The 14,525-nt window shown below is 40.0% G+C and overlaps 1 protein-coding gene across 2 annotated transcripts in view; it reads right to left on the bottom strand.

Annotated features, from left to right (window-relative positions):
• Positions 1–14,525, bottom strand: part of FAM114A1 (family with sequence similarity 114 member A1) — a 78,135-nt gene that overhangs the window by 45,364 nt on the left and 18,246 nt on the right. For both annotated transcript variants that reach the window (XM_015138202.3, XM_028848392.2), the window contains one exon: positions 9,692–9,779. In XM_015138202.3, the coding sequence (XP_014993688.3) occupies positions 9,692–9,779 (88 nt within the window). The remainder of the gene's footprint in view (positions 1–9,691; positions 9,780–14,525) is intronic.

Below are 14,525 nucleotides of genomic sequence, written 5' to 3'. Positions count from 1 at the left end.
GGTTATCTGAAATAATCAAGATGAAATAATTTGCAAAAAGAATATGCTGGGCAGGCAAGGTGGCTCGCGCCTGTAATCCCAGCACTTTGGGAGGCCGAGGCAGGCGGATCACCTGAGATCAGGAGTTCGAGCCATCCTGGCCACCATGGTGAAACTCCATCTCTACTAAAAATACAAAAATTAGCCGGGTGTGGTGGTGGGCGCCTGTAATCCCAGCTACTTGGGAGACTGAGGCAGGAGAATCGCTTGAACCCAGGAGGCAGAGGTGCAGTGAGCTGAGTTTGTACCATTGCGCTCCAGCCTGGGTGACAGAGCCAGACTCCGACTCCAGCTCAAAAAAAAAAAAAAAAAAAAAAAGAATATGCTGGGAAGTTCTGTCTGACCAAGTGGTAACTCAGGGAAGCAGCAGCAGTTCTCTGCAGCACCTCGGATGACTGGGTAGCTCAATGGGTACTTCCTATTGGTCCCATATGCTAAAGGATCACAACAAGGGCACACACTAACTCATTAGGAAGGTTCCTCCCTTTTAGCTTGTTTTATTTTTTAATACAATATTTCCTTCTTTTTCTTTTTTTAACTTTCCTTTTATTCTTCTTTTTCAAAAAATGAATATATTAAAAAGAAACTTAAAAAAATCCCATAATATCACATCTCTGATATATCTGGTTGAATTTTACTCCAATTTTTTTTGCGGTAAAATGCACATGACATACATTTTACCATCTCAACTTTTCCGACCTGAATAGTTCAGAGGTACCAAATACATTCACAATATTGTGCAACCATCACCACTATCCATCTCCAGAACTCACTCTCTTGTATAAAACTGAAACTCTATACCCATTAAACAATAACTCCCCACACCCCTCTTTTACCAGCCCCTGGAAACCATCATTCTACATTCCACTAGTCAGAACGTTCTCAAATCTCTATGATTTTGACTATTTCTAACTGCCTCACAGAAGTGGAATCACACAGTACTTATCTTTTTGTGACTGGCTCATTTCACTTAGCATAATGTCCTCAAGGTTCATCCATGTTGTAACATATGTCAGAATTTCCTTCGTTTTAAAAGCTGAATAATATTCCCTTGTATGTAGAGACCACATTTGGCTTTTCCATTCATCTGTTCACAGACACTTGGGTTGCTTCTGTGCTTTAGCTATTGTGAATAACGCTGCTATGATCGTGGGTGTACAAATACCTCCTTGGGACCATGCCTTTAATTCTTTTGGAAATATAATCAAAAGTGGAATTGGTGGATCATATGGTAATTCTGTTTTTCGTTTTTTGAGGAACTGTCATACTGTCTTCCACAGCAGCTGTACCATTTTATAACCCCAGCAAGAGCACACAAGGGTTCCAATTTCTCCACATCCTCACCAACACTTATTTTCTGTTTTTTAAAAAAATAATAGTCATTCTTATACTGAAATATTAGTGGTAAAAAAATTTTCAAAAAGTCATTCTAATGGGCGTGAGGTAGTATCTCATCGTAGTTCTGATTAGCATTTCCCTAACGATTAGTGGTGTTGAGCATGTTTTCATGTGCAGATTTAAAAAATAAAAATGTTCATAATATTAGCAAGTCCAAAGAGTATGGAAACATAGATAACAGAAGGTGGACCAGCCTCTTTCTGCTTAGATTCCAGTAACTAATAAGCAATAGAGTGTATGAGCTTATAAGGGCCTGTGGAAATAATTAAGGCCTGCAAAAGCTGTTGGCTTTAAAAGAAAAAAATAAAATTACAAATTAGATAGTAATTAATATTTACTTAAATGTATTCAAAATGTAATATTGGATCAGTTGGTCAATATCATTCAAATAAATTCAACTCCTACATAGTTGAGATATATATATGTGTGTGTGTGTGTGTGTGTGTAGTAAATTTAATGAGAAATGTGGGTACATTCTAATGCATTTGCTCTGATACAGGAGTGACTTCTAAAAGAAGCAATGCTTGGAGCTTTTGAAAGACTTAAGGTAGCCCTTTCTCTCCCCTCAACCCCTTCCTTCTAAAGATAATAATTCTAATTATTTCTTGTGATTCTTTTCAAGAATGTAAAAGCAAATTTGCCTACATATAAGTCTTCTGGACCTGGCTTTTCCATTTGGCAGTTCACAGTTGAAGTCTCAGCACATAGAGATAGTGCTGGGTGCTGTGTGCTGTCTGGAATCACAGTGTTCATTCTCCTTGATTCTGGGAGTGTTGTCTGTTGACAGTGCTCAACTAAGTAAATGCCGCCCTTTGAATTGCCTTTGACCAAAGGGAGTTGGTTCCACCAAGACTATACTACAGTGACTGGTCAATGAGGGAGCTGTTGATATAAAGGCCCAGCCCGGCGGATTAAGGGAAGACATCTCCTAAGACTCATCCCAAACCCCAAGCTCCCTATGGGATAGGCTAAGACCTCTGCTGTAACGACACTGCAGTTCAACTTCTCCCTTGGCTCAGTTTTGCTTCCCAATCCTTTGCTGTCTTGCAAAGCTTGTTCCAGAAAGCCCTTCACAGTAAAACTCCAGCACACAATTTCTGCCTCATCCCTCTGCTGGGCATCCAACCTAGAACACTGATCTACCTTGGTCTTTTTAATGACTGCATAGTATCCCGCTGAATGGAGGTAGATATATCTGTATCTGTCTATGTATACATATATATACACTGACTGTGTTTCAGACTCTTTTATCAATGAATTCAAGATATTATAAAAAGTTGTGAAGAGTAATTGTTCAGAAAAGCACAAGTTGATATTACCATGCTCAACCAAAGCGAACTATAGTGCAGCAAAAAGGGAGCCAATCAACCTTCCTTTGTAATAGTCTTTCCTTTCCATATGATGGTTGATGTCCACTTTGTAATCAGATGCTTACTTCCCTTTAGGCTCAAAATAGAAAAGAAGTGTTACTGAACTGATGATATTTGCCCAGAAGTCCAACAGAAACTCATTAACCCCTGTGTTTTATTCATAGAATCTAAAGGATGGTGGATAAACTCTAAGCATTAATCCTATTCTCTTTGTCTCAATTATCTTTGAGAAATTTCATATCATCAGCAATGTTACCTTCAAAAGTGAATTCATGCCCTATTGACAGTGATTTACACAGTGACGATTTCTCATTCTAGTACCATTTTGACAAGTTTGCCATTCTCTGTAATAAACACTGTCATTTCTGACAGGGCTGGTAGAAGAGTTTCATTAAAATGTGCAGAAGGAAAAAACTATGTACCTTGGGAGAGGATGAGGAAGGGGAACAAAAGTAAATATACAGATCAGGTACATTCCGTACACACCAACCCCCAACCTCAGGTACTCTTGCATAAGATGCTTAAACTCATAAAACTGTCAAAACTAGAATTTCAAATAAACATTTAAGCCTTTGGTGGTATCTAGAAATAAATGACTCATCCTACTATAGAGCTCTTCCTTTTGTATACTTACATATGTTTTAGCATTGCTGACTTTCATTTTGACTAATGGTCTATTACTCTTAGCCTAGTAATACATTTTAGGAACAAGTCAGGTCTATAAGATGCTGTGGGATTTGGAACTACTATCAAAACCCTCTTTTCTTTTTTCCTTTTTTTTGGAGACAGAGTCTTGCTCTGTCGCCCAGGCTGGAGTGCAGTGGTGCAATATTGGCTCACCGCAACCTCCGTCTCCCAGGATCAAGTGATTCTTCTGTTGCAGCCTCCAAGTAGCTGGTACTACAGGGGCGTGTCACCACACCCAGCTAATTTTTGTATTTTTTTAGTAGAGACGGGGTTTTGCCACGTTGGCCAGGCTGGTCTTGAACTCTTGACCTCAAGTGATTCACCTGCCTCAGCTTCCAAAAAAACCCTCTTTTCTAAAATGTTTTCCACTCTTATTTCTGCCTGGAAATGATAACCATGCTTATTTCATTTTACGAACTTGTCCAAAGGCATGGGTGACAGGTGACCAAATCTTCTAAGAATGTGATAACAGTGTAGCTGTAGTTGAGCCTAATACAAGAGTTAAGGCCTCTCCAAAAATAATTATATGCTGAAAAACGTTTGACTTTGTATATGCATTGGGAAGGTCACTTTTTCTCATTTCCCTTAACCTCAGAGTCAAAGAAATGAGGCAAAAGATAAAATATAAAAATAAAGAGTACAAATAATTTCAATTAATTTTTTGTATTTTTTCACTTAGCACAGTGGGCACAAATATCTTTCTCCTTCTATGCATAGACACAGAATATGGTATCATCATATTATGGAAGTTGGACGAGACCTTAGAATTTCTCAAGTTTTTCCACGCACACTTTTCCATACAAAGAACCTGAGTCTTAGGTTAAGGGCATGGTGTAGCTAGTTAGTAACAGTGCCTTGTGATCACAAGTTAGTAGCACCCAGGACCGGGTCCCAGGTCTTATGACTCGTGGTACAGTGCTCATTCCAAGAGAGTACCATTTTTCAATTGTTTCTATTCTCCTATTACTCTCCTACCAACTCTCAACAGTTCTAACTATTCTAACTGCAGTTTTTCAACAACTGTAAGAAGTAATGGTTTCCATTTCTAGTGCTCAATTAACAGCTCTGTGTTTTGTGAAGGACTATATGTTTTGCACCGCTGTCTGCAGCTGGAATTACCCTGGGGGTATACACAAGGTTTCTGAGTGGAAATCAATTGCAATTGAGCATGTGGTTATTTCTTTACTTTCCACAGGCAATTTACAAATCTTCAAAGCTTGTCTACTACTCTGAGTGATCTGTTTTCCAATAAGTTTCTTGCCTGATGATAATAAACTGCAAATGCTGTAAAGCCGTGGGGTTGACATTATGCCTGTCCATAGAGGAAGGTGTGCCTCGCTTGCCTCTCTCAATCGCAAGATAGTGGCTCAACATAGACCACAGATCAGGAAGGCACCCATAACCTTAAATTCTCTGTTCACAGAGATCTTTGAACTCCATTCCAACCTGTTTCAGGCTCTGAGCCTGGCACCATGTATGGGCTGCTTATGATCCCTGTTACCTTTCAGGAGTCAAACTCCCAACCACCAGTGCTTGTTTCCATCCTGGGAACCCATGACTTCAGCCTCCTGTTAGGCTACATGTTTCAGCTCTGTACACGTCTACAAAGACACTTATCCAGTTTTGAAATATATATTGCTCTTATTTTAGCTACTATTGCTACATAAAGTCATAGCATGTCCTGATCAGAAATCTCCAAAATATGCAGTCAGAGCAATTTAGGCAGGGTTTTCAGTCGTATTTCTATTGCACTCATTTTGGGGGGGAGGTGGGTAGTGATGATCAGTGGTGATAGACAATTTTAGTACCTGCTTTTCTAAAGATAGCTCTAAAATTTCTCCAAAGGGACTTTTAGAATGAGCATCAATATTTCAAAATTTTAATGACCTTCCTCATGTACCCTTTGCCATTTCGTATGCAAACAAGAGAAAAATGCCAAGATTCGCTAGCTTTTCAAAATTCCAGCACATAGCCAGAGCCATAAAAAATACTAAGGTTCTGGAATTGGTGGTATAACTGATAAAGATCTCAAACAGAGATGAGAAGAAAATTAAGGTAGGCGGGATGCACCAAATGACAAACTTTTGGTCATCGATGGGCCACATCTACGACAGTGGTCTCATAAGATTATAACTGTATTTTTCCTGTGCCTTTTCTATGTTTAGATGTGTGAAATACACAAATACTTATTAATTATTGTATTACAATTGCCTACAATATTCAGTACAGTAATAAGCTGTCCTGTGTTTGCAGCCTCGGAGCAATAGGCTCTACCACATAGCCTAGCTGTGTAGGTTTGTGTATACTCCGTGAGGTTTGCACAATGATTAAATCATCTAACGACCCATTTCTCAGAAGGCATTCCCATTGTTAAGTGAAGCATGACCATATTGAGAGATGGCCCCAAGGGTCTTGTCCCCAGATGTATACACCCTATGTGATCCCTTCCCTTTGGAGTGTGAGCCGGAGTGTAAACAGGATGGGACTTCACTCCTGTGATTAGGTTACTCCATCTGGCAAAGATGAGGAGAATTTTCAGATGTAATTAAGGTCCTTGATCAGCTGAATTTCAGTGACTCACAAGAGAGATCATCCTCAATGCGCCTGCACTAATCAGGAACGTCTTTAAAACAAAGGGGCCCTTCCTGAAGGTGGCGATTTGAAGCGTGAGAGAGATTTTCCTGCTGGCTTTGAAGGAGGACCTGAGGGCAGCCCCTAAGAGCTGAAAGTGACCCCTGGTCAATAACCAGCAGGAAACAGGGACCTCAGTCCTACAACTTCAAAAACTGAATTCTGCCAACAACGTGAATGACCCTAAAAGATGGCATCTTCAAAGCAGAGGTGCCAGTTGAGCAGTTGGCAGAGCCACTGGCCTCATCCTCGACTCCAGGCCCCCTTCTAGCGGCACCACCCTATCCTCCAGAGACTTCACAGTTATGGGTGCCTTCCTGATCTGTGGTCTAGGTTGAGCCACTCTCTTGGGATTGAGAGAGGCAAGCAAGGCACAACTTCCATTATATACAAGTATAGTGTCAACCCCGGGGCCATGCTGCCTCAGGCAAACGTGAGCCTTAGATGAGAATACAGCTGGCTGCCACCCTGATTTCAGCCTCGTGAGACGCCGAGCAGCTGTCCCCTACCTGAACTCTTGGCCCACAGAAACTGTAAAATAACGAATGCATGTTGTTTTCAGCCTCTAACTTTGTGGTAATTCCTCACACAGCGACAGAAACTAATACAAGAGGGTATACTGAACTTCCTTCTGATATTGCATGAGGAATGTGCAAATGTCATACATTCTCAGAGAAACCACGTGTTTACTCACCCTAGAGGAGAAGTGGCAAGTTTTTCCATCCATGGACTGACAGCTCGCCCATTGAATTTACTATCCAGCATCTTCTTAGGTGTCCTACTATAATCTGATCTTTGCATATGTGCAGTTTTGGTTCCAGTGGACTGTGCGCCAAGGTTTCTAGGTTTTGTTACTTCGTTCAAATATTACCAGTAGATGGTTCTGACATTACTACTTAAAAAGCGGGATATGATTTCTCATGGCACAGGGATCACGTGCCATGAAAAATATGACTGGCACAATGATCATGATGGCCTACAGGAAATTACCTCTCTAGGCTCTTCTGGATCAATTACTACTCAGAGTCAGATGAGAACCACTAGAATTTATAAATTGTCATGAGGATAACAAGATGCAGTATTGATCATCTGCATGGTGGCTCAGATACAGAGAAACTTTAAGAGCAACCCCAAACATAGCACAGGCTGCAGATTAAGACAATGACATCAGATCAAGTCAAAAGGGACCTGCCATAGAAAATCACATCTCGCTTTTTTTTTTTTTTGAGACAGACTCTCATTCTGTTGCCCAGGCTGGAGTGCAGGGGTGCAATCTCTGCTCACTGCAACCTCCACCTCCTGGGTTCAAGCAATTCTCCTGCCTCAGCTTCCCATGCAGCTGGGACTACAAGGCGCCCACCACCACGCCCAGGTAACTTTTGTATTTTTAGTAGAGACAGGTTTTCACCAAGTTGGCCAGGCTGGTCTCGAACTCCTGACCTCAAGTGATCCATTCACCTGGGCCTCCCAAAGTAGGATTACAGGCGTGAGACACCGGGCCTGGCCACACTCCACTTTTTAAGCAGTAAAGTCAGCACTATCTACTGGTTACATGTGACCCAGGTAACAAAACCCAGAGGCCTTGGCGCATAGCCCACTGGAACCAAAGCTGCATGTGTGCAAAGGTCAGATTACAGCAAGACACCGAAGAAGGTGCTGGATAGTAAATTCAATGGGTGAGCTGTCAGTCCATGGACAGGAAATCCTGGGAGGGTCCAACAAAGCCCAAAGTCAAATGAGGTGCAGACACTGAATGAGAAACAACAGTAAATGGTCTGACCAATGAGGGCTAGAGCAGTTACAGGGAGCTGCACCTTTAAGTGTGCACAAAGAGCACCTGTAGCTGCTACCACAGGGCAGATGATTTCTGTATTTACTGTGGCAGGAACTTATATTTAAAAGTTTAATGAAAGAATAAATCCTCCATCTATTATAACCCTCGAAGCACCAAATTCATTATAAACCAGAGTGGTTTGGATGCTGTTAAAACTGGAAACATCCAGGACACATAACTATTTTATGATATAAACCACGAGAAGAGCTGTCTAATTTTAGTGACCATATCGTTTACTTTTTCATGACTTATTCCAATTAAAACAATTTTTTAGAACCCCCTTTTTAGCTTTTGGCTTAGAAAGCATGCCACTTCTGACTAAGTGCCACCAGCGGCAAGATCCTTTTGATAGCCACTAAAAGTTCAAACATTTTTCCAAGGACAGAGGATGCCTGCAGGTGCTTGTCCTCACCCTTGTGAAGAGACACTGTCCTGTTCAGAAAACAAAACAGGTGCCTCTACTTGAATTTAGTTAATTTTGTCATCTGCATATGTGGTACTCAAGGCATATCCGTCCCCTTCAATAAGCAATAGAGAAAATCCGCTCTCCAGGCTCTTACCAGAGAGATCAACATTTATTTGGCCACTGCTACTTCTTCCCAGAGCCTTCCTGAGCAAACTGATATTTGACAGAGATGGAATTAGAGGAATGCAATCTATCCGTTCTTTTCAGGCAGCCTAAGCTCTATAACGTTAGATATCTGGCCCTTAACACTGTGGTTATGGTCCACTGAGGTGGGGCAAAAGGCTTTAAGACCTTCTGGTTTTAGGAGTAACAGTGAAGTGGACCAACTCACGGCCCATCACAAGATCCTCATGGCCATGGACTGCACCTTAGAATACCTGAAGTGCATGATGTGAAAACTGTTACCTGTGGCTTCCCCTGTCTTCTCCTTACCTTCCACCTTCAAGATGAAATGCCTTTGCTAAATTATCTTAGACATATTGATGTTATACCTTCAGTTTTCATGAAGACAGAATATAAGAAATAGTAACATGAAGAATATCCTGAAAAATTTGCACTCAGGAAGACACTACGCTGTCCATCATATTTTCTCTTTGTATAAGAACAAACACAGGAAATGTATTTAAAAACGTTAAACCAGAAAAATAGATTTATTTAAATTAAAATTTTGTTTTCAAAGAAAAATAAATAATGTACTGGCAGCCAAGCAGCTCAGAGTTGAGGTCAATACTCAATTACAAAAACTCTATTAGCCGTGGAATATATAAAATATATATCCTCCCTACCAGCACGTTGTTTTCTACTTATATTTTAATATCCTGCTAATGAAATACCTTTTATCAAGATATCTCAAATCTTTTTTGGGAGTAGATGAGTTGTGCATTACAAAAAATTCAAGTGGAATGATAAACACAAAGCTTTAAGAATATATTATACTTTAAAAGACCGTATAATATAGTGGCTAAAAGCCATACTACTTGGTTTTTAAATTGCAACCCAGACATTCCTGACTTTGGTCAAGGTCTTAGTCTCTCTCTGATTAGCTTTCTTATCTGTAAAGTGCAGCAAACGACAGTTCCTCCATACAGGGTTATTCTGAGGAATAAATGTATTGGAGGAATAAATGAAGCACTTAGAATAGTAAGCACTAAACATGGTTTGCTCATGGACTAATGTTAAACTTTATTAGTATACGGTACGATCAAAACGTCCTATCCTATTAGGCTTCGGGACTTTGTCTATTCCAATGCAACATACAATGCTTACCTACGGTGGCAGATGCAGATGACAGCAGAGATTTGCCCCAGGATCCCCAGCCTGCCCATCCTCCTCCACTTGGAGGGGAATCCACAGCCTGGAGAAAAACAGATTAGCCGCAGGTCAGCAATTCAGTATATCCCTGAATGGAAAAACACCTATTGGTTTGAAACAAAGAGGAGGTTTGGAAAAGAATCACCAACAACCGTATCTCATTGGTGTATAGTTTATAAGGGTCATAAAAGAATATCCCGACCCACACTGCAATGTGTACTTTGGAACCAAATTGATTAGTGCTGATCTTGGCTTCTGAAGGCTTGGTTTGAAGTGAGAAGGGACTTTGATGTTAACTGAGCCTCGATTCTCTCGTATTATCCAGAAGACAAGGAAAAGGCTATATGGGAAAAAGATACACATGAGGGCACAAGAGTGATCTGAAAAAGTTCAAAATGACCTGGACCCTGTTAATTCTTACAGGGCTTTAAAAAATGTGCTCTTCAAGGTAGAGTTAACTTTTAAACCTCTGGTGCAGCAGGCAGGTGCTTTGGTGTGGATGACGGGCAAAGTGTCTAAAAAGCATCAACATGCTTGGAGACGGATGGGCAGCAGTGACAGGAAGGCTTGCAAGGTAGAAACCTTTGATTCAAGGTGCCCCGCTTCACTCACAGTGACTCCTATAACACAGGGATAAGACTGTCCCTGACCTCAGTGGATTCCAATTCGTTTGCCTAGGTTTTTGGAATTGGAACTGAGAGACTGTGGTTCAGTGTGAACTGTGTGCATGAACAGAAGTTGAAAACTCAGGTTACGTGGGTGACCATGTTATACCCACCACACAGACTAAGAATTAAGAGAAGGCAGAGTGAGCAGAATGGAGATTGGCTTAGAGTTGCTGTTTGGATTCCTGACAGCTTCTTAGTCCCTGGTTTCTGTCCCTCCGAAGGCCCTGCTGCTTTCTGATCTTTGGGTTCTATGAGATTCTCTCATATTCTTATTCATTCTTTTTTTGTTTTTTTAATTTTTTGTTCACTGATATACTTCCAGAGCCTAGAAGAGTGCTTGGAATATAATGAGTGCTTAATAAATATTTGTTAAATAAATGGCTGAAATGCATCCACTTTCTCAGTGAGGTGTGCATATTTCTGTTACTTGCAACCAATGAGTCCTGACTCAGGTAGTGGAACCACAGCTTTCTCTTTCTATTTGGGAACACACTCTAGAAAACAAGGCAAGAATAAATATTCTATGAGTTATCTATATGGAGAATCATAGCTCTTTTGTACTCAAAAGGAAAGAAGGAAGGAAAGAAGGAAGGAAGGAAAGGAGGGAGAGAGGGAGGGAGGGAGGGAGGAAGGGCAGAAAGAAAGTAAGGAGGCAGTGGAAAATTCCTACAGCGTTTGTAGATTCCATAACTTTTGACTCACAGCTGGTCCATTAGTCATCCCTAACTCCCGACTTCTTTGCTGGTTTTTGTTGTTTTGTTTCGTTTTGGTTTTTTGAGACGGAGTCTTGCTCTGTCACCAGGCTGGAGTGCAGTGGCGCGATCTCAGCTCACTGCAATTTCCGCCTCCTGGGTTCAAGCGATTTCCCGATTCCCCTGCGTCAGCCTCCCCAGTAGCTGGGACTACAGTCGCGCACCACCACGCCTGGCTGATTTTTTGTATTTTTAGTAGAGACAAGGTTTCACCATGTTGGCCAGGATGGTCTCGATCTCTTGACCTCATGATCCGCCCACCTTGGCCTCCCAAAGTGCTGGGATTATAGGCATGAGCCACCATGCCCAGCCTCCCTTTCTGTTTTCTACCCTTGCAGATAAGGATGGCCATATGAAACAGTTTTCAACTAATGAGATATATAAATGGTATAGTTTTTGCTTTCATGATACATTATAGTTACAGCAAGTGCCCACTCTTTCCCCTTCTCTTTTTTCCTGCCCTGAATGTGGACATGAAGCTTGAAATTGAAGCAGTCATTTTTCTGTCACAAGGGAAAGGCCAAGGAGTCACAGTCACTGGTCCTGGCTCCGCTGAGCTACTAAACCAACATAAGTAGCTGTCTATCTCCATTCTTTCTATTAAGTGAGAGCAAAAAAAAAAATCACTATTTTGTGAACTACTATATGTTGGATTTTAGTTACTTCAACTCAAAAGCATTCCTAACTGATTCAAACATCACCCATCAGTGTAGAGTACTGGTTGAGACTAAGTTATGGAAGTTAAATTGCTTGGGTTTGACTCCAGGCTCTGCTGTTTTGGACAACAAATTACTCAAGTTATTTTAAGCCTTCATTTCCTCATTATAAAATGCAAAGAACAGTAGCATAAGTGCCATAAGTATAAGAACCAATAACTTCATTGGTGGTTGTGAAGATTAAAAGAAATACTTCATATAATGTTGTGAGCTTAGTGCCTGGCATATAAGAAGTACTCTTCTTAGTGCCTGGCATATAGAAATAATGATAAGAAGAAACTACACTTTTAAGACTAAGAAGCAAAAAGCTTTGAAAGCCAGCTGTCATTTTTTTCTCTCTGTCTGGAAACAATGAGAAGCTTGTTAACATGAATGGAAATATTCATGACTCATCACTGCCTCCTTTCATTTTTGGTGTCTACGTTGATTTACTTCACTTCAGCAATGGAATCCAGTGGCAATTTTACACCATTATGAAGACAGATGGAAGTCAGTGATTAATATCACTCTTTCACAGGACAAATCACTACCTATGATTAGGAAGAGTTAATACAATTAGAGGTGACAGCTTCTGACTCAAATTTATAATATTTATTATGCTCTGACAGCTGGTAATTGACTAGCAAATGGAAATAAATGTTAAATGAGTCTAGAACTTTTTGCTGTATAATAAGTGACTACTTCAATTGCTTTATTAATAAAGTCCTTTGACATTGAGCTGTGACTTCTTGATCAGCTATAAAGAATATTTGTTATCAAATGGCAAATACTTGAATGACTAAATACACATATTCAATATAAAAACATATGGACTAAATGTTAAGCATGAATTATAAATATATCTCATCATGAATATGGTCTCCACTTCAAATGGACTTAATGTCACACAATTAGGAGACGCTACAACAGGCAGCATGGAGCTGCTCAGATTGCTTATTACCGATTTTAAAACTTTTTTCTCACCCTCCCCCCATAACTTCCACCTCCTTCAATAGGCAACTTCACATCCTACTACACAGAGGAAAGAAAATCATCAGATGAGAACTCTCTCAACTTCCTGCCTGCTCCCCATAACTCTTATAACAGCAAATTAGATTTGGCTTGATCAAGAGGGATATTCGAAACTCAACTGGAGATCATTTAAACATCTAAACCTTTGTGTGGTCCTAAGAAAGAATGTAGGATTCTATCAAGTTCACAGTTCTTTTTTCTTTTTAGGAGACAGAGTCTCACTCTGTTGCCCAAGCTGGAGTGTGTAGTATGATAACAGCTCACTGCATCCTCCAACTCCTGGGCTCAAGTGATCTTCCTGTCTCAGCCTCCAAGTAACTGAGATTACAGGTGTGCACCACCACACTTAACTAATTTTTAAAAATGATTTTTTGTAGAGACAGGATCTCACTACGTTGCCCAGGCTGGTCTTGAACTCATGGCCTCAAGTGATCCTTCTCTCTTGGCCTCCCGAAGTGCTAGGATTACAGGTGACTGCACCTGGCCCAAGTTCAATGTTCTTTAAATAGGAAAGACATTTTCATATCTAGTATCCCATTTAAATGTCTTTATCATTAAATAGAAAAGGATTTATTTTAGGCTATCGAGTTTAAAGGTATTAGATAGAAAAAAATTAAATCCCAGAACTCCATCAAATTCAAAGGCCTTTAACATTTAGATGGAAAACATATGTACCTATCTTAGAGATGAAGGAGCAGCGTGGTTGTTCTATTTCCTTGAGCAGATCGAGAATCAGGTGCTGTGTATAACTTGCATCCAGGGATGTGGGCAATGAAACGTATGGGTTTATAACTCATAGGGTGATCTACGCTTTTTAATTTTTGTAACTCATGACATAACTACTCTAAAAAGGGGGTCAGTATGACAGCTGGGAGGATGAAAATTGCTCTGCAGCCTGAGACTGTGTCAAAATATCTGATTGAAAATGGCCTCAGTTATTTCCAGCCAATTTTCTTCCTTGGTAAGTATGCATCATTCAACTTTGGGAAGATTTAAAAATTAAATATAGAAAAGTTGAAAGCATTGAAGATATGCTATTCATATTTTTGTGCATATTTGGTCTTTTCTGTACTACTAATATTGAAGGAATCTGACCTATTAAAGTGACAGTTTTTGAAAATCAATCAAGAATGAATAATTGAATTATTAGACTTCTGATTTTAAGCTGAAATCATGCCAAGTTTCTGCACATTATTAAGAGGTCTTTAAGTAACTCTAGAAATGTATTTTAGTAGCTTTATAACAATTATTAAGTACTTAGCAAGGTTTTGTATAAGTAGATAACTCAGGTACTCACAAAGGAAGTAGAATATATTATAAATGCAGTTTAAAATATTTAAATGCGTTTAAGTTGGTAAAAAGGACCAAACCAAACATTAACCAAAAGTATCTTAAAAGTGACTGTTCGATTTTGCTAGACTTCTAAACAGTGAGATTTGTGAGATTCACGTGAAGCCTAAGGATTGGGTTTTTGAGTTTGTCATCTTCATAGATGGAACACTAATTGTTTAAACCCAATTAAACGTTTGAGTAGTTCTTCTTATGCACAAAATATACACTGGCCTACACCAAAACCCCATCTAAACACAAATCTAAGTACACTACCCTGCGATTCACAATTACCTCCTCCCTTTCATTATTA

Source organism: Macaca mulatta, chromosome 5 (assembly GCF_049350105.2).
Source record: "Macaca mulatta isolate MMU2019108-1 chromosome 5, T2T-MMU8v2.0, whole genome shotgun sequence".
NCBI lineage: Eukaryota > Metazoa > Chordata > Mammalia > Primates > Cercopithecidae > Macaca > Macaca mulatta.
This window is presented reverse-complemented; position numbering and strand designations above follow the sequence as displayed.